General features: G+C 37.8%; 1 protein-coding gene across 2 annotated transcripts in view; it reads right to left on the bottom strand.

The window, feature by feature from the left end:
- The window catches only part of CNOT6 (CCR4-NOT transcription complex subunit 6), a 52,914-nt gene that overhangs the window by 4,799 nt on the left and 21,613 nt on the right, over nucleotides 1–26,502 (bottom strand). For both annotated transcript variants that reach the window (XM_007421927.3, XM_088133817.1), the window contains exons 2-11: nucleotides 26,389–26,502; nucleotides 23,337–23,523; nucleotides 21,430–21,515; nucleotides 20,876–20,980; nucleotides 20,723–20,791; nucleotides 19,919–20,076; nucleotides 8,102–8,256; nucleotides 5,743–5,897; nucleotides 3,948–4,178; nucleotides 2,658–2,860 (exon numbers count right to left, since the gene is read on the bottom strand). In XM_007421927.3, coding sequence (XP_007421989.1) covers nucleotides 2,658–2,860; nucleotides 3,948–4,178; nucleotides 5,743–5,897; nucleotides 8,102–8,256; nucleotides 19,919–20,076; nucleotides 20,723–20,791; nucleotides 20,876–20,980; nucleotides 21,430–21,515; nucleotides 23,337–23,523; nucleotides 26,389–26,500 — 1,461 coding nt within the window. In that variant the 5' untranslated portion in view covers nucleotides 26,501–26,502. The remainder of the gene's footprint in view (nucleotides 1–2,657; nucleotides 2,861–3,947; nucleotides 4,179–5,742; nucleotides 5,898–8,101; nucleotides 8,257–19,918; nucleotides 20,077–20,722; nucleotides 20,792–20,875; nucleotides 20,981–21,429; nucleotides 21,516–23,336; nucleotides 23,524–26,388) is intronic.

Genomic DNA, 26,502 nt, shown 5'->3' with positions numbered 1-26,502 from the left:
CTATCTGTGGGAGATGGCAATGGCTGCAATATCCTGTTTCAATAAGATAAAAAACACAACACTGTCTAGACAAGAAAGGAGAGCTGGCGTAAGAGCAGTCACTAGAGTTGGTTTACACATTCACGTAATCTCAAGAGATGCCATGTGAGATCCGTATTAAGGCCTTCAGAATTAGAGAGGCTTATTGCTTCCACAGGCAGAACAGAAATCTTAATGTTACTGGTCTGGATGAAACCCAATCCTACTTCTGTGGACAGAATAGACATTTTCAAAATGCTTAGAACTAAAACTCACTTAATTCCATACCCCTGGCTATGATAGTTGGGACCTAAACACTGGAGAATACCAGATTGCTTAGCCGTGGACGATTCTAGACTCTAGAGAATGAGACCATGGAAGCTTAACTAGTTCCCCATTCCTAAGACATCTCTCATAGTATACTAGTACCAGTAGTTCTCGAGAAATACCAAAAATCTACTGAATGTACATAAGAATATTATCTCGAACCAATATTGCTTGGAATCAATACAGTAGAATATTCATCCTATGATGCAGAATCCAATATCTGAACCTTGTGGAGCCAAGGTTTAATCCAAGATCAGTACAGGAGAGGACAAGAGATATGAGAGAACAATCAGTGAGATAATGTGAGTTAAGAGTAATAACTATAAATAAAAGATTTCCTAATCTGAACTGAAGTTTAGAAAATTAATATACTGCCATCCCCTTAATGGCTCTGGGCAGTTTATAAAGATGTAGTAAAAACAAAAATATAAAGCACTAAACATATAACAATAAACTCCTAATATGAAAACACTGAAACATTTAAATGCCAACATCTGGCTGCCACACTGTTTGGAAGGGTAAAATGGATGACAGGACACTTAGTCAAATGATCTGGACCTGATCCACTACCACCACATTTTGATTTAATATTAAGTTTGTTGTATTGTCGAAGGCTTTCACGGCCGGCTGGTGTGGGTCTTCCGGGCTGTGTGGCCGTGTTCTTGAAGTTTTGTTTCCTAACGTTTCGCCAGCACCTGTGACCAGCATCTTAGAGTGCATTCATTAAGTTTGTCATTTTACTGTTACAAAAGTCAATGTGGTTTAAAGGTGTGAATGTACTCTTGAATTATATACATACACAAAATGTAACTTACCACTATATCAAGAATTACTGACTCTACTGAGCTTTGGGGTGAGGCAGCAACAAAGATCTTTCACATTGGAAAGACAGTGTGATCTCAGATTTACAACTCTGGATTGTCAATATGTGTTTGTTTTACGATTATGATCTTGCTATTTATCAATGCAATGGGAAGCCTGATAGATATTATTCCATGTGATCAAAGTTTATTGATATATTTAAAAATTGGGCTAATTGTCCTACCTGATCTGGCAGAAAGGGTATTCTCTGGGTACTGTCAGCTAGGGAGTGTTAGCTGGCAGGGCCCAGGAGAGCCTTTTTTTGACATGGCACCCATCCTTTGGAACATCATTTCCCCTGAGATTAGATTGGCCCTTGAAAACTTGGCTTTGTGCCCAAGCCTGGAGGCCTGTGTGTGGGTTAGAGCCCCTCCCCTGGTTGGGTGGATGATTGGTTAGATTATGCCGGCTGCTATGTGTTTTATTTTTGATTTATATTGCATATTTTATGCATTTTGTTTTATTGCAAGCTGCCTAGAGTCACGTAAAAGTGAGATAGGCAGCTATATAAATTGAATAAATAAATAAATAGATGGGTTTTCATATGTAGGATAATATGTTTTTGTTGTTTCCTTACTTTTTTTCCTTCATTTCCCCCTTTTTCTGAACATTATAGCACTATTTTTGAAAGCAAATAAGAACTCAGGTATGTTTTGAGCCCCCTCCAAACTGTAATAAGGAAGGGGCTTGCTTCATCTCCTAAGGCAATCTGTTATATCTAGAGAAAGCAGAATTAATCACTGGTATCAAATGCATCTGTGGCAAGATAAGCAGTAAGTGCTCCTTTGAGGTCAATAGGAAATGACACACCAAAGCCAGGTCTCTCTCACCATGCAGAGACATGTCTGATTTATTCGATGAAAATGATAAAAGATTCATGTGGCCACTGATGTTATATGGCTGTCCCTTATCAATGGTAAATCAAGGATAACCCCATGCTGCAAACCTCATCCTTAAGAATGAATGCCATCCCACTCCACCCATAATAGGTGTTTCTCCAAAATTGTAAGTCCAGCCCACACAATCAGTAACAAATCTGTCTTGTCATTGTTTAGTTTCAGTTTGTTCTTCCATAGAGTCCAGTACAGCTTGGAAATACTCAAGATTCTCTGAGATATCCTGAATTTGCAGGAAAGAACAATATAGTAGCTATTTTCAACGTATTAGTGACAACTAGCTCTGTGATGATCCAGAAGCTCCGTACAGATATTAAATAAGAGAACCTTACGGGACCTCTAGATACTTATCACAGGAAATTATTTGTTTCTTCAATTTCCAAAACCTTATATTCCCAGCCTGTATATACTTAATTCCTACCATACCTGACCTAATATTTCATAATGCTTCTGGACTGGGTTTTCCACACTAAACTATATAAAGCTTAGAACAGTAATAGTGCAATGGGAATTTATTTTTATGGAGTTATAATCTCTGTGTAAAATCAAACTTACCTTGAAATCAAATGTGTAATTCGTATAAGGCATTAAACCATTCTCATAGGCACTCTTCAACTTGAAACCATGAGTAATCCTTCCATTGGTAGTTCCATTTTTTCCATTATAGCTGAAGTTAGTGAGACTTTCATTATATCTCAGTTCCTTAAAATCTTTATGATTTGTTTCTACGCCACCAGTGCTCAAATATTCAACCACACCTATTTCAATGTGAATTAAAAAACATTATTAATAAGAAAGCAAATTTGTTCATTACAATACTATTGCTCCATCTTAATAACATTAATGGCCAAAGGAGAATATTCCTATTCATTTTATTTCTATACTGCTCTTATTCACCAAGATGCCTGGAAATGAACAGTGTTTACCATATTTTTTTACCAACAATTTGCATTAAGAATTATTTGGATCAAATCAACTGAATTAAAGACACAGTGATGTTTTACATGTCTGTGGGCCTTAGGTTAATAAAATGAGTCTAACTCTACCACTTAGCATTCATATTGAATTTCAGAGTTCAAAATTCTTTCACTACACTAATAATGCTTTATTGAAGGTCAGTATTATCCCCATGCTACATATGGGAGGCTAGAAAAATAACATCCATCTGGTGCAGTGAGATTGAATTGAAACTGAATTTACTTGATGTGCTAGTTAAGGTGCTGGACTAAACCAGGGAGACCTAGATACAAGTTCACCCTCAACCATGAGTCACTTTGGGCTAGTCATTTGAGATCACCAAACTGCCAATATTGCTGTTGTGGGGAAAACTGAAGGAGGGAATGGTATGCATGCCACCTTGAACTTCTGGAGGAAAAGTGGGGTAGAAATATAACACATACATACCTATATAAACCCTAAATCCATAAAAAGCTTTACACACCCATCCTCAGTTAAATGCCCACTGAATGTAAAACCTGAACCAGGGATGGTCAAGCTGAGAATTTAGAGTGCTTTGGATCTTTGCTACTCATAGTTTTGAATTCTGAACCATATACAACTACTTGGGCACCTCTTAAATTTGAATTTTGTACTTCCCCCCCCCCCCCGCCTTTTTTCCTAAGTCTTTAGAAGCACTAATTGAACCAGAATTCAGAACTGATCATTTTTGGACAATAGTGTGCCCAAGAAGACTTTAGCGGCTTGAAGTTTCTGAAGTCCTAACTAAAAGCAAGGAATCTATCCTACAGCTTCAAAGGTATTTCAACAAATAAACTCATTTGGAGTACAAAAATTAGTCAGTAAAATTATAGTTCTAATAATAAATTAGAATATGCCTCTGCTTACCAGAATCAGGCAAAGAATTCAAATCTGCACACAGTACAAGTGGAATTGTTGCATGTTCCCCTGAAGCACCAGGCCTGAGATTCCGTGAGGCTTTGTCAATTATGTTCTTTACTTCAGAAAGGAACATCATTGTCTGAACCAGCTTCACATCAGAATATTCTGGGTCCCAATGCATGTGTGCATTTGCTACCAGAACCAGCTGTTTATCCATTACAGAGTGTGGCTTGCCAGCTAAAATGAAAACATAAAATATCCAATATGGCAGAATTGGAACTGCACTGTATGAGTCCAATTGGTTAGTAGTTCACATCTAGCTTAAATCAAGCTGATCAATGGAAATTAACCAGAATTCATTAACCCAGCTAGCTATTTTACCATTTAAAAAGAAAAATTAGCTCAGTGTCATCTTTGCTGGCATTATTACATTACTAACACAAGGATAAAAGGCCATGGTGATGGGCTGCAAACAAATTGTGTCTTTAAAACAACTGCTGCTATCTATAACGATGTAGCCAACCCCATTCTTCAGACTTTGCACTGTCCCCACAGAAAATCAGAGGCAACACATGTGATAATTTTGTAAATGGAAAACAACCAAAGAAACATAAGTCTACCCAGTAACCCTCTAAGTGACAGTAGCAATAGAAAAGGACTGCAGCATATCTTTAACCTGACCCTCATTGTTGCTGACTTCTCTATCTTCTAATGTAATTTCTACATTTTCTCTCCCCACGTGAACAGAAATATGAGAATATCAGATCGCTAAATCACACGGGGATTACCATGAATAGACAATGGTCTTCCTTGCAGAAAAGATACCTCAACAAATACAAAAGAAAGTGCCATATTACTTACAGGCAGGGCTAAATGCTAATAGACTATTCCACAACCATTTTTATTCAAGTTGCCCCTTTGTGAGAATGGCTAAAGAATCTGTAGCACTCCCAAAGAAATCTGTTCTCCTCTAACAGTACAAGGGATTAGCATTTTTTGTAAAGCAATTCAAAAGTAGCATCATTACACAGATGTATGAAATAGTGTATACATATTGATTTTTTGTGTGGAATAAATTATCTATTCTGCATTAGATATTAACAAAACATACACAAAAATATGAGTAGACGATGACATGAAAAGAAAGCTGTAATAACTCACAGGAATGTTCATGTTACATTTTTAGTTTCAATTCACGATCTCAAAGTGTCTTTTGCATTGCAAAAAAATAGATGTAGAGCCATTTCTTGTGTATTAGGTAAGGATCTCAGTTGTAGCTTGGCCAGATAAAACATTTTTCAATCTGATACATGAGGAGCAGCTTTTTTCTCACTTCCAACTAGCCATGTGGGAAATATCAGTACAGGTAGTCCTCGTTTAGTGACTGTTTGCAGTTACAACGGTGATGAAAAAGTAACTCTGCGACTAATCCTCACATTTACAACCTTCGCAGGTCTGTAAAGCAAAGGAAAGCTGAAGTAAGATCATAAGCACAGCTGCGGTTTCACTTAGCGACCGCTTCGCTGAACGACCAAGTTGCTGGTCACAATTGTGGTTGCTAAACGAGGACTATCTGTAAAGGCCAGAACAAGAAAAATATTATAAAATCAATTTCCATTCTTAAATCAGTTACAACACAGAACACAGAAAGCTTCAAAAGCACCACTGATTAGCTATTAATCTTTTAATTTTTTTACAGATCCTCAGAACACTTTTTTCCCTCCCATAGTAGAGGAGGATGTTCATGTATGCATGAGATGATGGTACAGTCCAAACTACTACTAGATTAACAATGACTTACATGACATTTCTATTAATTCCTTTCGCAGTTCTAATAGCACAGCAACCCCAATGTTATCTTTTGTCATGACTCTGTTCAGCATTGCTTCAGATCCTTCGGAGTTTGCCATAGCCAACTGGTTAAATTCAACAGTATGTTTTTGAACCAAGGTGAACCTTAAAAGAACATAGCAGAAACAAAGATGTCATTTCCCATTTTCTGAAAACTATAGTTGACACAACTCATTTACTTAAGAACTGTCTATTTCAAAATATAAAAATTATATAGTTAAATGTATTTCTTTCAAATAGAGCAATCAAGAGATAGCTTATACAATATATAACTAAAGGTCGCTTAGGCTGAATTTCTGATTAGGCAAAAAAAAGTGGTAAAGTTTTTGACAGAATGAGACAAATAACCAGGTTACCAACATACGCACTGAGATGTCAGCAGTTGGCTGCTAACATTCATTTTCAATCTATGGGAATTTTTAAAGGACTTAAGTATGCCAATTTACTGAATAGGCTGCACATATTCTCTCTGCAAGGAAGTCTTGGGGTTATGATCAAGACTGGAAAGTTTAATAAAGTAAAAACAAAACAAAACAGTATAAGTAGAAAATAGAAATAGAACACTAGAAGGTGGCAGTGGCAAACCAGTCCATATTTTTGCCAAGAAAACAACTTTGATATGTCCATGTAATCACCAGGAGTGAAACTTGAGTTGAAGACGACTTCGCTACTTTATTCCTACTAAAAGAAGTCTTAAGTTTTGTAGTCCAAATTAAAAATGCTACATGTTTATAATGTATACCAATTGATGTATAGTCATCTTTAAAATTAGAAATAAACATTTCACTTTGCAAATAGTTATCTTGTTTTAATTACTGGAGAACCACATGTATTTTTCAATGTTATAAAATTACTTTAGTGAATTCTTGAAAATAATATTCAGTGAATGCTAATGCTTCAGTCTTTGTAGCCCTTTACACACACTATTTTGGTAAATCAGTGTTGCTTCTGTACTGTATAATGTGGTGGGCTGAACCCAATATATTAATTTGCTTAAGATTCAGTATATCAATAGCCTCATAACCAAGGTAAGATATAAATTAGTGATTTGGAAAGTTATGGCTTAGCTACTATACCAAATAACATTTTTATAATCTGATGCATTTTGCTAAAATGAATAGCATTTTAAATATTCAGAGTATTTCATATAGCTTATTTACTGATAGATATATATCCTGCCTTTTGACCCAGAGCTCAAAGCAGTATACACAGCATTCCCTCCATTTTTCCAACCACCACCACCACCTTTTGGGGTAGACTGGACTGAGACAATGTGACTGGCCCAAAGCTACCCAAACAATCTCCAGGGTTGAGGATGGACTTCACTGGGTCTCCCAGATCCTAACCTAATACTTTAACCAATAGACCACACTGGGTTTTTATTAAAATTGACAGTAAATTAAAAACCTATAACTGTTGTAAGCATCATATTTCATAATGCACATGGAGAGAGGTGAGGATGAAAGTGAAAGAGGATTGCTTAAGATCGCCTGGCAAGCTTATGGCAGAGAGATTAAATACAAAGAGATTAAATGCCCCAATTCATAGCTCAGCCAAAATTGCCATGCCACACCAGCAACTTTAAGGTGTAACTTCAACATATATCTAGATGAATATGTATTCATATTCTTTCAACTACAAATACATATTCATGCCAAACATAAACAACGAAGACTTGTGTTTTCAACCAGTATACTGAACAAATCTAAACATCTGAATCTATATGAAAAATTCAATACTGATCCTCTGATAGCCATCAAAAACTCCATGCTATTATGAAAATAATGCTGAAGAAACCGGTGTGCAAAGTATTTTGACTCTGTTTCAAATGCCAAACACCTCCTTAAAATATGAAATGCTCCATCTTGAATGCAAAGCAGGCTGTTTTGTATATCACAGAAGTGTTTTGAGCTCAAATTAACTCTGTTCTGTTGTGAGGTTTCAACATTCCTCAAACACTTGAAACTGCCCATCTCACACCTGAAATGTATTTCACAACTTTGGGTGGGCCATTTTGCTCCCAACATGGGTGTTTCAGATTTGAGGCAGTTCAGTTTGAAATGCATTCCACATTCTTACTTTAAAAGTCCCCACTTTCTTCATGCCTCATTAATGAACAGTTTTGCTATTCAAGTTATGAATCATAAATAGCTGATGTATTACAAGATTCTTAAATCAGTAACTTACAAAAAGAACTTTTAATGCAAAGTAACTAAAGGTAGAGCTATAGGAATACTATTTTTGCAGGGGGGGGGGGAATGATGTTATGCAACTTAACGGACCAGAGCCAGGAAAAAGAGTTTGCTTACTTTTCTGTCTTAAAAAATATTGCACAACCATCAACATGCTTTCTTTCTTGTTCAGACATCGTCCTAGCTCTGGATTTTGGACTAAAGAATCCATTGTACCCACGTTCTTTCAATTCTGCTAGGAAAAAACTGTAGTACTGCTCGGTTTCAACCTCCTAAAATATAAGAAAGCATATAATTAGTTGAATACAAGATATTCATTTATAATTCATTATTACAAAGATTTGTATACTACCCAATTCCAAAAGACTCAAGGCAGTATACAAAGCAATAATGAAAACATAACATTCAAAAACATCTGAGACCCACAAAAAACAAAACCATAAAAATCACATTAACTGCAAATTGTTGACTAAAAACAGATAAATCATTAAAAACATACAACCACCCACCCTTACCCCCAAAGGCAGTCCAATACCAACATGAATGGCTTTGTGAAAGTAAGCTGTTTCATAACACTGGGGCTGTCATCAAGAAGGACTGCCTCTTCTAGGGACTGTAAGCATCACTCCTGGGATGAACAGACAGAATGGGCTGATTCTTGCTAGAGAAGATGGCTGTGAAAGTACATGAGAACTGAACTGTGAAGGACTTTATAGGCTGAAGACTGAAGTTTGCACTGGATCTGGAAATCTGCTAGCAACCACTGAAGTTATTGAAGCATCAGATGTTATAGTCCTAAAGTGGCTAGATCTCACCAGCAGTTGGACTGCAATTTTTTCAGCCAACTGCAGTTTCTGAATTATCTTCAAACACAGGCCCATTGTAATAGTTTATATATAACATTATGAGGCCAGGTGTCACTGTTTAAGGGCTTCATGACCCAGAAGCCACCACAGATGTGCCAGCCAAAGCTGGACAAAAACTCCTATGGCCATGGTCTCCATTTGCTATTCAAGGAGAAGTTGTGAGTTTAGGAAACCCTTCAAGTCACAGACCTGCTCCTTCAGAGTTAATCTGTGACCCAGACTGAATACTCATAGTATCCAGTAGCTTCACTTATTTAGGGGTTTGTGTTTTTTTCCCCTATTCAGTTCTCTTCACAGCCTCTAGACCAGTGTTTCTCAAGCTCAGCAACTTTAAGATGTGTGGATGTCAATGCCCAGAATTCCCCCAGCCAGCATGCTCTAGACGCCAAGAAAGAACTCTACTGCGTCTCCAGCCAATTTGGGGTGGTGATCAACATGGATGGATGGATGGAGAGATAGAAGTCCTTTGGGTTCAAAGAAGACATGCTGTTGTACAGTTCATCTGTGGACAGGGAGGTGACTCTGCAGTCCCAGTCTGGAAACGCAGAGTCTAGCACAATGGGGGCACTGGAAGTCTACCGTTATAGTAAATGTGGGTGTTATACGCTGCTCACAGTTTTCTATCAGTTTTGGGCAGCACCTGTCTTCCAAGCTGGTGGAGGCTTCATAGCACAGGGCTCACCAGTGGGCTCTGTCAGCAGCCGCAGCTTCTATTTGGAATGATGATGTACAACCTTAGTGTCATCAGCATACTGAGGATTCCTCACCCCAGATGGCTGATCTTAACTGTCCACTTTATGTAGATGTTTCAGGTAGGTGAAAAAGCTGAGTCCTATGAGACCCCACAATTCCCTCTCCATGATCACTGACTGGAACCATCCATTCAGGAAGGTATGGCACTAACATGAAATGGTGCCCCATCCCTCACAGGTGGTCCAGAAGGATAGTATGGTTGGTAATATCAAATGGCACCAAATTTTATGTGTTACCAAATGCAAATATATATCAAGTAATTCAAAGCAGCATACAAATGACAGGCAGGTGAGGGGTGGGTAGATAGAACATTGATTGCCAGAAAAGCCAACAAGCCAGAGTTTTCTTTATATAGCCCTGCTACCAACTTGACTCATTTGCTGAGCCATGCTTCTTTCTTTCAAGTAGATAATTTGACTTAATTTGCTTTTCTCTTTATAAGCTGTGTCATGTTGCTGGGCCTTGTCTAGCTCAGATTCTAGGTCAGTTGACTGAGCTTGCACCTGTGTCTCCTCAGGTGTATTCTCTTCAGCTAGTGATGCAGGCTGAGTCTCAGTTGGGTCAAACTCTTCAGCTTCTGAATCTGAAGATTTAGAATAATCCCTAACACTATCCTTACTTCCAAGCCTTTCTACTTCTACACTGTGTGTGTGTGTATGTGCGTGTGTGTGAGGATTCAGGAGGTACTGTAGGTGAAACCAACAGACTAACCTGGGTGTATGTACCTGGTTTGCATATTCCCAGCACTATTCTTCAGGCCCATATCCCTTCCAGTCAATGAGGTACAGGAGCTTTCTCCAGTATCTAGACTACAGACCATCTCATACTCTTGCTCACTCTAGACCACAACAGGAGGTGAAGAGCATATGGATGGTACAGATCAGGAAGTGCAGCAGCAATTAGCAATGGTTTATTGCATACTAGGTGAATTTTCAGGTATAAAGAGAGCTTCAAGCAGCAGGTTATTCAATTGACCATGGGCAAAATGGAGAAGGGTCCCAAGTATTGCCAGATTCTCGGAGGATTGTTTTGAAATCAGATGGTCTGATGATACCCAGACTAAGTCACCAACTGAAAGAGTGAGACCAAGTTGTCAATGTCAATCAGCAAAATGTTTGTACATTTCTTTTCCTCATTGGATCCTTAAGCACCTGATGTACTGCTTGAAGTTCCTGCTGGTGTAGATTTGAAGCTTGGCTCTAATGACTTAAAGCAGGCAAATGATAAAAAAAAGTAGTTAAGAGCCTTAGTTTGCAAAGAAAGGTGTCATTCCTGTGGATGTAAGTTTACATTTGTAGCCTATAGAATTCATATGCACAAACTTAGCATGGAACAAGCACTTTTTCCAGCCTTCTAGGGCTGAAAGAGTGGCTGACCTAAAGTTGCCCAGATCATGCCCAAGGCAGGATTGGAACTCAGAATCTCCTGGTGTCTAGCCAAGTGCCTTTAAATGAATGTGAATGGGATTTCACGGTCCAAAATCAAATGTTTGGGCAATGCATAAAGCTAAGAAATGTGGTTTAGGAAACGTGAGCTGACTTGTTGGCAAGCCTGAAGAAGGTACGGTGGGGCAAAAAAGTATTTAGTCAGCCACCAATTGTGCAAGTTCTCCCACTTAAAAAGATGAGAGAGGCCTGTAATTTTCATCATAGGTATACCTCAACTATGAGAGACAAAATGGGGGGAAAAATCCAGAAAATCACATTGTCTGATTTTTAAAGAATTTATTTGCAAATCATGGTGGAAAATAAGTATTTGGTCACCTACAAACAAGCAAGATGTCTGGCTCTCACAGACCTGTAACTACTTCTTTAAGAGGCTCCTCTGTCCTCCACTCGTTACCTGTAGGAATGGCACCTGTTTGACCTTGTTATCAGTATAAAAGACACCTGTCCACAACCTCAAATAGTCACACTCCAAACTCCACTATGGCCAAGACCAAAGAGCTGTCGAAGGACACCAGAAACAAAATTGTAGACCTGCACCCGGCTGGGAAGACTGAATCTCCAATAGGCAAGCAGCTTGGTGTGAAGAAATCAACTGTGGGAGCAATAATTAGAAAATGGAAGACATACAAGACCACTGATAATCTCCCTCGATCTGGGGCTCCATGCAAGATCTCACTCTGTGGGGTCAAAATGATCACAAGAATGGTGAGCAAAAATCCCAGAACCACATGGGGGGACCTAGTGAATGACCTGCAGAGAGCTGGGACCAAAGTAACAAAGGCTACCATCAGTAACACACTACGCCGCCAGGGACTCAAATCCTGCAGTGCCAGATGTGTCCCCCTGTTTAAGCCAGTACATGTCCGGGCCCATCTGAAGTTTGCTAGAGAGCATTTGGATGATCCAGAAGGGGATTGGGAGAATGTCATATGGTCAGATGAAACCGAAGTAGAATGTTTTGGTCTAAACTCAACTCGTTGTGTTTGGAGGAGAGAGAATGCTGAGTTGCATCCAAAGAACACCATACCTACGGTGAAGCATGGGGGTGGAAACATCATGCTTTGGGGCTGTTTTTCTGCAAAGGGTCCAGGACGACTGATCCGTGTAAAGGAAAGAATGAATGGGGCCATGTATCGTGAGATTTTGAGTGAACACCTCCTTCCATCAGCAAGGGCACTGAAGATGAAACATGGCTGGGTCTTTCAGCATGACAATGATCCCAAACACACCACCCGGGCAATGAAGGGGTGGCTTCGTAAGAAGCATTTCAAGGTCCTGGAGTGGCCTAGCCAGTCTCCAGATCTCAACCCCATGGAAAACCTTTGGAGGGAGTTGAAAGTCAGTGTTGCCCAGCGACAGCCCCAAAACATCACTGCTCGAGAGGAGATCTGCATGGAGGAATGGGCCAAAATACCAGCAACAGTGTGTGAAAACCTTGGGAAGACTTACAGAAAACGTTTGACCTCTGTCATTGCCAACAAAGGATATATAACAAAGTATTGAGATGAACTTTGGATATTGACCAAATACTTATTTTCCACCATGATTTGCAAATAAATTCTTTAAAAATCAGACAATGTGATTTTCTGGATTTTTCCCCCCATTTTGTCTCTCATAGTTGAGGTATACCTATGATGAAAATTACAGGCCTCTCTCATCTTTTTAAGTGGGAGAACTTGCACAATTGGTGGCTGACTAAATACTTTTTTGCCCCACTGTATAAAGCGCGCCATTTTAGAAAAAGTGTCTACAATGACTAAGATAGCGTCAACATCTTCTGATTTGGTAAGTCAATAATGAAGTCAAGATAACACTTTTCCAGGGTCTGGGTGGTGTGTGCATTTTCCTGGTTGGTCCCTGCCAACAGCTAGTAGCACTTCTGAGCTCTTGTAGGTATTCCAGGTTACAATGGTCAGTCCCAACTTCAACAGGATTTTGAACTTCTTCCAGTAAATGCCTCCAAGGTTCAAAGGCTACCTAAATAGCCAAGAGTTTGTTGTCCCAAACAGTACAGTGCTATTCTGATAAGTTTAATTTTCTTGAGTTATAGGCACAGGGAAGCAAGGTCTGTATTTTCACTGCAGCCTATAGCCAAATAACCTTTGGAGTCCTTGGTGCTCTCTGAGCTTGGTTGTTGGCTTGCAGATGTTTCATTACCCAACTAGGTAACATCATCAGTGTTAGTGATGTTACCTAGTCAGGTAATGAAATGTCTGCAAGCAAACAACCAAGCTCAGAGAGCACCAAGGACTCCACAGTTCAACCCTGAGCTACATATATTCTCTTCTATTGGAAATAACCTTTATTGTGATATCAGAAACATTAGTTTCTATTGCAAATGGTTCAGCAGGGTCAGGATGTTGAAAGATGGGCTGGGTGGAGAAAGATTCATTTAGTTCTTTGAAAGCTTTCTGGACTAGGACATCCCATCTGGATGGTACGCTTTTCCAGAGCAGGTAGGTTGAAGGAGCTGAGAGTTCTGGAAAGTTCAAAAAGAAAGTACAGTAATAATTTGCAAAGGGTACTAATCACTGTAGATATTTGATCCTTTGGAGTCTGCCATGGCAAGTTACCTTCTGCATCTTTATAGACAGGATCAAGTGGACCTAGCTGAGTGGCCATAGTTTCCTGATCTAAGAGCCCCTCTAGCTCAGCTGCAATCAAGCATGGTGGAATGTGATTTCTTTGGCTGTACATATAGCAGCCGTCACAATATAAACATGTCCCTCCATGCCTGCATTTAGTTTTCTTTTCCAGAGATAAATGAGGCCAGCTTCTGCTGATTTGAATGAACTCTTCAGACTGAAGGGTTATGGCAGAAGGTTACATCTTTGGGGTCTGAAAGGAGGTTGCACCCAAATGGGACCTGGATGGAATAAGCCTCTGTGTTGTTGGAGACACCCATCAATACACAGGTACAAGTGGATCAGGTTTTGCAGGAGGCAAAGCATTTTACTCCAGCCAACTCATCCAAGATCCGATTTGTGAATCTTTCCTGGAATTGGTCCATCACAGCTGTCTCATTCCACTTCAATTCTTGTGAGAGGAGCCCAAACCCATTTACATAATCAGCTACTGACCAGCTTCCCTATTAGAGTTCTCTAATACATTGGTTCGCTGTGGCTGATTTAGCTGAGTCTTCAAATTTTAACTTGAAATGGTTGACAAACTCACTGTAATTAAACAACAATGAAGCCACAGAGGAATAGCCCATTTTGCTGCTGAGCTACACAGCAATAACAAAACCAACTTGAAAATGGTGTATGGAAAGTTTTCAGGGTAAAGACTCACATACAAATTGCACTGGGCTACAAAGGCCAAGGCCTGGTCAAAGTCCCATCAATTTTTTCAAGCACTACTGTAGGGCATTTATGACATGGTGCTGGAGGTGCTGGAGGTGCTGGTACATTCTATACTGAAAGCTTGCATGATCAGATGGAAATGCTGTGCTTTCAATTGTCAATGACTGCAATTAAAGGAGTTTCTTTCAATTTATTTGTCTTGTGCTGCCAATTGCACATATGCAGCCAGCTCTGATACAAACTCAAGGTCTTTATTGTAGTCGTAAATCCTTATCTGTAGTGGCATAAACACATTGCAAACTGTAAATTTTCTGCTTAGAGAATGAAAACATGAAAACTTACTGTAGTCCAGAGGAAAAAAAGGCCAATTCAGAAATGGTCCTAGAGTGGTCAGGTTCTATTCCAAAGTTCATCCAGGCAATCCAAAGAATCCAAAGCAGCACAGATATAAGCTCACAGGCAGGTGGGGGATGGGGGGGTGGGATGCTGATTGCCACAAAGAGCCAACAAGCCACAGTTCCTTCATATAGCCCTTACTACCAGCTTGATTAATTCGCTGAGCCATGCTTTTTTTCCCTTTCGAACAGATGATGTGACTTCATTTGCTCTTCTCTTTGCAATTCAGGATACAGTATGCTGCTGGGCTTAGGATTTTGCTTAACTCAGGCTCTGGATCAGTTGACTCAGCCTGCACTGTGTCTCCTTAGCTGCACTCTCTCCAGCTAATTCTTGTGGTACAGCCTGAGGGTCAGTCTGGTCAAACTCTTCAGCTTCTGAATCTGAAAACTCAGATTGATCCCTAACACTAAAGGATCTAATAGGACTTGGAGGGGTGTGCTCTCTTCATTAAAGTCTGTATAAGATCATTAGCCAGAGCATTCTTGGTCTCATGTCCAAGTCTGAATCTTGATTCTAAGAGATCCAGATAATCCACTTCACTTAAAACAATTTGCAACTGAAGCCCATCAAAATCTTCTTCCAAAGAGAAGCTGTCTAACATGACTGACTGAGAGATGGCCTCTTAAGGAACAGGCAAACCAACCCCACTTTCAAGGCAAGGGCACCACCTCCTCCATCAAACAGGCATTAATAATCTCCTGAATCCAACCCTCCTCACCTCCCTCCTGGTTGCCTAAAGTAGCTATGGGGTATGGATTCATCCCAGAGGTGTCATAGCTCACCCCACAAAGTATCTTGTACACTTTCTTGGGGTCCACAACTTTGAAACATGATATGCTCCATTCATCTGCATATGGTCTGAGGGATGCTACTGCCAGCCTAAAAATGACTGGACAGCAGGGTAGTCAGTACACTGGCAACAGCCTCAACTTGTGCCCAACTTCACATATACACACACACACTCAGTCATTGCCAATTTGGAACAAAATCCCTAGCAGCATGAGTCTTCTATTTTTAAGTTTTTGGACCATATGAAACAATGAAACTTTGGGGCTTGTTTCTGTTCCCTTGTGGCTCCCAAGTAGATGGAGCAGTTTTGTGTGCTGAATGCTACCTACTACTAAAACTGTAGAAAATTGGGCCTTTTCAGTATTATTGATAGCATAAATTCCTGTGGGAAATAATGGAAACACTGCTCTGTTCTTACCAACTGAAAAATATGATTAAATTAGAAAACTGACAGTTGTGTTTTCAAGTTCTTTAAATAAACCCTTCAGATCATTCAGACAATAGAGTACAGGATAAAGAAAGTGGCTAAACGCTTTAAAATTTCTTTCAATTAATTCTTTGGTGCTACGATTTGAATTTTTTAAAAAATAATCTCCTTATCCGATTTTTAGTAGTCACTGTTCCTTCCTCACTCCTTTCCTTCCATAGCCTCCATACCACATGCAAGCTTAACAAAAGCAACTCTGTTGTCCTTATTGCTGGTTGCAAAATTAATTGAACAAATAACATTTGTTATTTACAAGACACAAAAGTATGCACAGTATGCCCATGTACATCAAGATTCAACAAACCCAAACACTGTATATATGTCAAGACTACTAATACAAACAACACCTCTGTGTAAAGTACATGCACATGCACACACCTTTGCATTACTTGTCTGCACAATAAATCACAGTACAACACTCAGAATCCTCTTATCCTCCTACATGAACTCTAACTTCCCCATAGAAAAGTTGTTGTTTTTTTTAAAATGGCAGGAACTTGGTAGGCTGCCAAGCATGAAGCTCTGAGCAGGTTTCTTCTGTCTGATCATGTGCTTAATTTTTTTTTTCACTCCCACATCATCCCATCCAGTCTAAAGCAACAACAGCTGAAACATGACTGGCTAGGCTGGAAAAAGGCTGAAAAAAAGAACCCAATCACAAGTTACAGAACTATAGCCCAATTGTACTGCTCAGAGCAGTCAAAACACTCAAAATTGCCTCTTGAAACAGCTGTTTTGTTTCACAAAATTGCCAAATTTGAGACTGAATAATTTTGCACATCTCTAGTGACAACCTCTGTGAGCAGAGACAATGAAATTATAGGACTCTTCTAGTACACTTTATTTCCAAATTTTAGACAAATCCCTCAGCCAAATCTAGCAAATTTCTTAATGTTTTAGCACTGTTCAAATAACTGAGAGCCAATCAGAAGCTAGAAATATTAAGATTTCATATAAATTGCTGCAAGGAAATGATATACAATTGCCCCAAAATTAAGTTACTACAACATGGTTTAAACCAGAGGCGTCCACAAGATCCAGAGCTTTCATCAAAATGACAAAACCAGCATCATGCTGTAAGCTATGTCCTTTTCATATGAGTGTAGTCACAACATATGTACAAAAGGGTCAGAGCTTGTTTTATATTAGTGCATCATCCCCCCTCCTTCGACCCTCTCTGGATACCTTTCATTTAAACTACAACATGAGCCCTAAGAGTGATAGATAACTGAAAGCACATATAGACTGAAGAAATGAGCCTAGCTGTGCAAAGCACTAATAGCTAATTTGTCTGCTGTCCATCTAACTAGAGCAAAGCAAGATAGAAGAGTAGACTAGGGATATACATAACGTTTCAATTCAGCTAAAGCATTCTCAGCTTGAAACAAAACATATTGTTTCTTAATTCAGAATAAACTCAGGATAACCCACTATTTTGTTCCAAATTTAGAACAATACAGCTGATTTTCTTCAAACCTTTCAGGCTTACCTAGTACAGAAGTGGGGACCAATCATGTACCTGCTGATATTTGTTTAGAAATGATGGGGTGATGTCAGAGGAATATTGAGAAGGAAGCAGAAATTAAGCACTTGGCTAGACAGAAAGAGAAGGCTTGCAGCTGAATAGCTGCCAGCCTGCCTATTTTTAAAAATTTGTTTCCAATAGATAAGTTAAAGTTTATGTGGATGGATAAATTACTACTGGAGTTCATGTCAGCATGTTTGCTTTGCTGTGCTTTACTTTGTATGAAGATAATACAAATATGTGTTTGCATGTTGCTAATGCTGTTGAGCTTGTGTAAATGCAAAGACTACTAGTAAAGCGTTCGTGTGTTGAGCTTCAGTATATTTGGGCACCCTGTGCATATTCTTCTGCCCCCGTTGTGTCGGGGTTCCAAAACATCCAAAAATGTCAGAACTATGCTGTTTTGCAATTTTCAGTGAGCTTTGCTCATCTTTCTGGGTTGCTAAGCTTCTGCTCTGTTTAACTTTTCTTGACTTGTGCTCTGTATATGTGACTGTTCTTTGTCTTACTGTGAGCGTTTCATGAAGCATAATTTCTTGCTGGCTATAGAACAGCTTATGTTGTTGTACTGTGCAATCTCTCTCTCCCTAATTAACATACTATAGTATGAGAATTATTAAGCACAATGCTAGGTTGCAGCACAATAATTTCAAAGTAATTTTTGTAATAATAGAATAATGCTTCATAATGAAAAGAACATATTTGTACTGGGTAACCAGGCTTCTCTTGGTCTTTCCAGAGGCACAGCAGGCCGGCTCTGTTAAAGAACTAAATGTTTGCTAACTGCTAAGCTAGGTGCTAATAGAAAGAATGTCGATGAGCGATTAGCTCCCTTTGTTCTCTGCATGCTGGCTGTATGTCTCAGGGGTTTATTTAACAATATGAAGATGACACTCTCTGCTGAGAAGAGGAGGTTCCAATTCAATCTGCTTTAATGTGGGCCTTTTTTGTACTGAGCTTGAAATGAAGCACATTTTCTGTTGAAAGCATACCCCTGCAGTAGATCTAATTAAAGTAATTGCAATACTAACTGACTGAATAGTCTAAAATTTCACAATGGTACATGTATCAGTCAGCAACAGAATAACCATTTAAGTGAAAAATAAACTTAAAAGATAAATACACTGGAGTAGTAAGAACAATACAGTGTACTGTACAAAACAGTTAATACATAGGATTTGTAAAATCTCATAGCAGCCCCTAACTAAACTCTAATTATAAAATAAATTGTTATCTCAGCCAAACAAGAATTTAGTCTGGATTCCACAGAATTTATAAAAGGTCAAGTTGAATGGCAGCTAGACCCTAAAACCCATGAGTTCAATTCTAAGCAAATATTTTCAGTTTGTAAGAGCATATTAGCAACTGCAACAATAATCCTGCATTTGTTCAGTGCTAGTAATGCATCAAGTATTTGAATATCCAAAATGTGCAACTTTACAGACTTCTATATTTAAGGAACAAAAATACAGACCTTTTACAATAAGCATTTTTCAAGATTTGAAAAAACCGTATCAATAAAGAATAGCCCTTAAGAAACTTGAGACCAGTAATACATAATTTCCTCAATACACTAGGAAACAAAGAAGTATTATAGGAGATCTATTATTTTTATTGCCAGAATTCTAGTGACAAATGCATCACACAAAAGATCAGATAAAAAATACTAGATTACCTATGCCAAAACCTGTCCATTAACAGTAAGAAAAACAACAGGTCACAAGAACTGCACATTTGAAGAATAGAAAAGAGAATGAAACTCAAAAAGGCAGGGTTGGAAATCTGGACATTTTTTGCCCATTTAATTGTATTTAAACTGCATCTAATTTTTTATCTACTGATGGTTACCTTAAACTCATGAGAAGACAAGCTATAACATTTAACACAAAAAAACAAATTAGCATTTCCCTGGTTTGGTGAAGTGTGCACTAGCCAGAGGGGTTGACCCTAATTCCTGTTTTCTGCTTCAAGGCCCATGTAATCCCTAGCAGAGAAGCTCTGCAACTTTTTTCAATACATCTGTTAGTCTGGCACATCATCTGTGGCCATGTAGCCCATCCTTAAAACAGATGGGAAAGCAATTGAATCACACATGAACGATAAATCAGGAAATGACTTTCATGTGCCTCTCACTAGGGGGTGGGGGTAAAAAATATTTAAGCTTCATAGTTCTTGTTTACTATTTCTCTATTCATTTGTCTGCATTACTGTGATAAATATTTCACAAGCAGAAGTTAAGGGCTCATTTTAGTGATAAAGACAGTTGGGAAGAGGATACTACAGATGACAGAATGCATAATACCTTATCTATTAACAGCTTTAAAAAATGATCATCATATAAACAAAAAGAAATACATCTTCTTACCTGAAGACTTATGATGTCAGCATTACAACTTAAAATTTCCTGCATTATAGCCTTTTTCCTGTATTCCCAGTTCAATGCCCATGATGGGCAATATCCATATAGCTGCCGAGTAGCATATTTATCACAGAGAACATTGTAACACATGACAGAGAACAGAGCTGGAGAAAAAGAGTTTCACTTAGACCCTTTCAATAAATACATATATTAATAATATAATTTTATTTTTTTTTAATTTTACTCCATTTTATATTTGAAGATCAAGCATTCCACTATGTCAAATAGATACTAAGTTATGGAAACCAATCCATATTCTAGTTTTTGGTTTAACTTCTGACCGAATCTAGGTTAACTACCTTATATTATAGCTTTTGTGAGACTGTTATTTTTAAACATTACCAACTTTTGCATCAGAAGAGAATATAAATGCTTTAATCTAAATAAAAGCACATATAAACAAACACCAACCCCATTTATTGTTTAAATCTGTACTTCCATGCAATCTTCTTTGAAATAAATTTCAAAATTTTACAAAATGCTTTTTGATAACAGCCAACACAAAACCACTTTGTATTAAGAACGAAAGGAAATCTTTCTAAGAAAAGGGTAGTCTTTATACTATTTAAGTACTCTCACTCTGTGTCAGACCTAAAATAACTGAAGTTTTATTTCATGATTAGCCTCAAGCTACCATATGCATTTGAATTTCTAAAATGGAAGAACATAGTTGAAGAAATTGGTCAAGCAAAGCAATTAAAAAGTTCACTAATCTTAGGTGACAAAAACACAAGATCACTTCACCACTACCTGTTGGTCTTGTCCGATCCGGTTCTTGCAGCATAATCCAAGATCTGGGAGGAGGCTGTTCTGTTGAAACTAATGAGGAAAAAAAAATATCTCAATGATAATAATGTTTATGTTAAAGGATACATGTATATGTGCTTGGAAATTACTACTTACTTCTTTTTGCAGTACCTGCCAGATTATCAAGCAAATAATTCAGTAGCCTTCTTGTTCCATCTGGTTCCTGATAAAGATTCAGAATATCCTGTGTAAGTGGGTTTCCTGTTGAAATGTTTAGACAAAAGGAAGAATGAAAGCTCAAGAACACAGATTTAACTGTTATATTATTATGGCTAGTATCTGGGAAATTCAGTTCAAAATATTAGAAGCCAGGTAATTACTGAAAACCTGAGGTTCTCACTTCATAAAATTATTACTAAACCAGACTGGATTCAGCTGGTGGCGGGGGGGGGATGGTGGAGGGAGAGAAGAAATTCAAACACTACTATTGTTCAGAAAAGAAAAAATAGGATTGGCTTAGTGCCTTAAAAGGAGAAAGAAAATCTTAAAACAGAAACAGAATGCAGTACAAAGATATTTGTGAATATAATTTAAAGCTGCTTAAATCAAGTTTTGTTCATTTAATACCAGACTGAAAGTGATGGCTGCTGAGAAATGAAATGAAATGAAATGAAAAATGGAGAAAAAGTACAAAAGGAAAAAATGCATACCTTTCAAACCCAAGGTCTGTAACTGGAACAGTTTTCCCAGCTCAAATGGTAGAACTCGTAACAGGTTATTATTTAAATGGAGTTCCCTAATAGTAAGTCACATAAAGACAAAAGTAATAATATAATATATTTAATTAAACTAAATCTTTAACTGAAAAATAGAAACCATATTAAAGCACACACCAAAAAGAAAAGAAGCTTGAATCATAAGGATTAGCAATATTGGACACTAGAGAATATAATGTTTAATAAAATAATACTAAATAGGATGAATTAAAACAAACCTGGCAGCATTGTAAATATAATCTTATTAAACTATTAACAAAGTAAAAACAATGAATCAATAATTCCTAAGCCAGCATTACTAATCAAAATGATTTAAGGAGCTAATACTCTAAATATTTTTTAAATGGTAGCCAAGAAACAATGACTGGCTTAAGGACACTCAGAGGATTTCATTACTTAGTGGGGATCTGAACTCAGATCTCCTGGTCCTAATCCAATGAACACATTATAACACACAATGCTTAATCAAAAATATATAAAATTCATAGACATAATTTCTTACTTCAAAGCAGCCAATTAGATCCTTTTACAAAAATAGAATATTTAAGTTCTGACTTTCACTCATTGATCTCCTTGAAGGAACAGCATCATTTGTACTCATGTTGTTTAAAAAGCAAAAGTCTGAATTCATTTTTTATTCTAAGTATTCCAACTAAGTTGATTCCAAGCATTATAAGTAATTTAAAAAACACACCCAGCATCGATGGAACATGCTGCATCCAGACTTTTATTAGAGAACCAATCGAAATCAAGTAGGGGTAATTAATACTGCACTGCTTATAGTCCAACCTACAACACAGCTCCAAAGATAAAACCGGTAAAACCAAAACTGGATATTGTGTGGGTAGATAGTGGATAGGATTGTATGTGCATCAATAAAGATAACTAACTGGGAAAGTAGAGATAATTGGAGGTTTTCACAAGAAAACACTGAACCAATGCAGGAAAAAATTCCCCAAAGGAGTGGACAGATTGGGAGAAGTGGTCAAAATGTGAAGTATTTACCTCTAATTACCTCCCCCTCTTCAATTAGGTTACTGCTTTTAATATTTTTAAAAATGTACTATTCATGCACATAGCAGGCTTCAGCCTGCAGCTAATCAGGAGAAGATCCGCTGTTTAACACTGCTTGCGTTGTTTGCAAAATGTTGCCTCTAACTTCTCTGATCAGTAGTATCTGCCTCTATTCAGTAAATATAAGATAGCCCTCCCACTTCAAAGGTAATTACTGGCAGGAGAACCAAGTCCTTTTAGGTATTTTGGTATTTATGGTATTATGATACTTTTATGCTTTTAAGAAGGCAAGATTTCACCTTGCTGTGGGTTTTGCCAGTGAACCATCATTCCATTTATAGTGACGATGAGACTCTGAAATTGATCTTAGGTAGCAACATGCTTATCTATTCTTATTTTCATGGTGGGGGAGGGATTACATACAAGAAAGCAAAATTTTATAGATACATACCAGAAATAGTGAATTTGATCATTAGAAGGCTTAACAGATTCAACACTTCTAATAAGCAACTTCTGATAAGCAGCAAAAATGAACAGCTGTTCATCACAATGGCTTATTTTAGAAAACTGTGTTTGAAACCAGCTCCTAATTCAAAGGCTATGCAACAAACTCAAGAGTTTGAGATAGGACTTCTAGACCTTCGTTTTTGATAAGCATATTCCCCCCTCACAGAGTTGGACACAACATTTCTGAAACTTGGGGCAGATTCACACTGTATACTCTATTAGCCTATAGCTAGATCAAGCTTTCTGCTAAATCACAATACAAAAGGATGCAGACTCTGAAATGATTTCACAGTGGACTTACTGATAAAACTATCATTTACCTGAGTGACACCATGTTTCCGAGCTCAGCTGGTAAACTGCGAATCTTATTAGATGAAAGATCCAAATATATCAGGTTATGAAGCTTGGCAATATCTGAAGGAATACGGGATAAGGAATTGTCACTGAGATGCAAAGCTGTCAAGTGGGTCAGTGACCACAAGGATGAACTCAGGCTTCTTACTTTTCCTAGAAGACAAAAAAGGATACAGGTATTTTAGATCACCTCCATTTCTAAAAGTTGAGGCAGAAGTAGGGGAACCTATGGCTTCCAGGTGTTACTGATTGACTAGTTCCAGTTCCCTTCACCACTGGCCATGCTAGTTGAGGCTGCTGAGAACTACAGTTCAGCAACGCCTGGAGCAATCAAATGATTCTTCAAGAGCAAAATTACAGAAGGAAAGCAAATTTGAGCATACAATTTAAACAATTGCTATTACTTTATGTGCAAAATAAAAAAGCAAAAAAACAACATGGCGGGATAGATTGATGGAAAGACATGAAAAGAGCAGGAATGCTTTTAAACCCTTATATGCTATAATAATTTACTCCAAGGCAGTAATTGTTCACAGTATAATCTCAGAAATGAGTATATCAAATGTCTCCACTTCACTGGTACAGCATCCCACATATGGATGCATGTACAGCTAAAAGAATGTTTTACTCCAGTACCCAAAAGAATATCTACTGAACATTTTGCTAGTAACATAGCGTCTGCCATATACTTTGACATGCATCATTTAAACATTCCATATCAGAACTTCAGGTTCAGTGAATAATATCCACCAGCTAACATCAAAAAGCATCAACTGAGCTTTTTAACTTGATTTTTGTGAAAAAGCCAACAAGAATTGGAAACATTTGGCTTAAGATGATACAATGTTCAGAGGTAATGGTATAACAGTACTTCGGTTCATCACACTAGAGGTAAGGAAAACATTAGAAATGATTGTAAAGAGTTCAGTTACAATCATTTAAATAAATTGATGGGTTCCAAAAGAAACTGCACAAAAAGGACAAATCAGCTAAGTACTCTATGGATGGAAGGTGGCAGCAGCAGTTGCCAGCTGGAGATGTGCGGCTAGTGGTGGCACTCCTGAGGAAAAATGGGGTGTACGGGCACAACTCACTACCTCTCCTGTTGCTGGTTGAGAAGAGGGTGAGCACTAACTGGAGAGAATAAATGTGTGTGATACAGTGCTAAGGTCTGCAGAAAGAACAGGTAATTAGCAAAAATCATCACCCTGACTTCCTCAAGTTGAACAGTTCTGCTGAATCCTATTTTCCCCTGCCAAAATGAGCCCTTCTATTTGGAAAGGCTCTGCTCTCAACCTAATCCTTAAAAACAAAATAAAATTACTGACTGTAATTCTAATCTACCTGGAAAGGCAGGCAGTTTATTAGAAAAGTGTGAAAGGATGAATAAAGAAGAATAAATAGAGTGCAAATAAGATAATGAAATTTTAAATGTCAAATATTTACAGTGGAAAAGTTTGGACACCTAAACTGAAAATCAAAACACCCAGCACATACCTAAAAGTTCTTAAAGAATTTAAATACAAAATTACTGAGATACTAAAAAATTGGTAATTACGATGTAATGTTCTCCTTACCAGAGGATGGAAGCACTAAAATAAGTATTACAGATTCCTTAGTTTTATGTTTAATCCAGAAAACTGGTGGAAAAGATTTTTACTTCAAGTAGAAGGATTAAACATATGCAAAACCAGTCAATAGCTCAAGAACATTCAGCATGATTTCTGCAAAGGGAAGTTCCCCCATCACATTTTTGTAATTTTTGATCACTAACAACCTTGAGGATAAAAAGAATACAGCAGATATTAAGGGCCAAATCCAGGGATTACATTTACACAATGAATCCAACTAAACAAACAAACAGAAGGAGAGAAAAACACTACAATTAATTTCAAAATCATTTTAAAATGACAAATGATTTATTCATATTTCTAGAACAAGTTGAAGCAACTTGCAAAAGCAATGGCATAGGAAATAACCTGTAGCATTCCAGAAGTTACTCATCGGTAACCTCCATAATTCTTATGAAGTAAGACTAGTGATGATGGATGCTAGGAACTGTGCCTAAGTGATATCTGGAATGGTACAGTCTCCATATGAAAATATAGTATATGGAAGGCATTTCTGCAGAGGTGGAAAAAAATTATTTCTTTTTTTTCAGGATCCAGAGATTTCAGTAAGATCAGAAGAGACCCTTCCTCCTCCTCCCCCAAAAAAGCATTCTTCACTAACTTGGTTGCTTTTTAAAAGGAATCAAATTCTTGGATGATAAATTTATAAAAGAAAATGGAGCTTCCAGGTTCAGAAACATAAGCCTTGGAGTACATAGGCTGTTGAGAAACAGATGGGTCTTTGCTAGATAACCTATTTGATTGAACAGGGCTCTCACTGAAGATTAGGGAAGGTCAACATGAAGTATCAAAGATGGGATGTCTTTTTTGCTCTCTCGGTCCTCTAGCTAAGACACTAAACAAAAGCACTTATGATTCAGAGTTTTCTAGAAGCAATATCAAAGACTGACAGTAAGAAACCATTTTCACAATATACACATCTCCCTTATCCTCCTCCAATTTTCCACTTTCATTCAGTACAAGTTATTTTTATTCTTGCTTCAGCATATAAGTAACAAGAGTTAGAAGAATATAATGGAGGCATTATTAATATCTATTTCATTCCAACTGTGAAGTAGGAGGAGGGAAGAAACAAAGCAAGACTGGATCAGACTCGTAGTTTTGTACAATAATACCATATGCAAGCCCCAATAAGTTATATTTATAATGCTTAGAGTTATATTCTTTTACGAAGTACAGTACCCTGTTTAATCCAGGTGAAGAATTTAGTTACAAGTTTGAAATTAATATGAGCGCATTACATTTCATTTTAAACTAGATTAAACTTTAATGGGATGTTTAATATACTTGAAGTTATAATAAAGAAGTCAGACCTTAATTAATAAGTAGTCCAAAATCACTTTTTTCTTTTTCTTTTTTGCCATGGACCCACAATTTCTTCTCTTACCGCTTATTTCCAACTCTGCCCAGTGTGATTTTTTCCCATTGGCTGCTTCCTCTGAGGACATAATTGTGTACATCCTCCGTGGATCAGGTGGATCGTACTTTTCTTTGGGCATTC

The sequence above is a fragment of the Python bivittatus genome, unplaced genomic scaffold, assembly GCF_059951505.1.
Source record: "Python bivittatus isolate LINGU-HERP-01145 unplaced genomic scaffold, Pbiv_v1 ctg000080_np1212, whole genome shotgun sequence".
Taxonomy (NCBI): Eukaryota; Metazoa; Chordata; class Lepidosauria; order Squamata; family Pythonidae; genus Python; species Python bivittatus.
The sequence above is the reverse complement of the archived record's forward strand: the minus strand, read 5'-3'. Positions and strand labels throughout refer to the sequence as shown.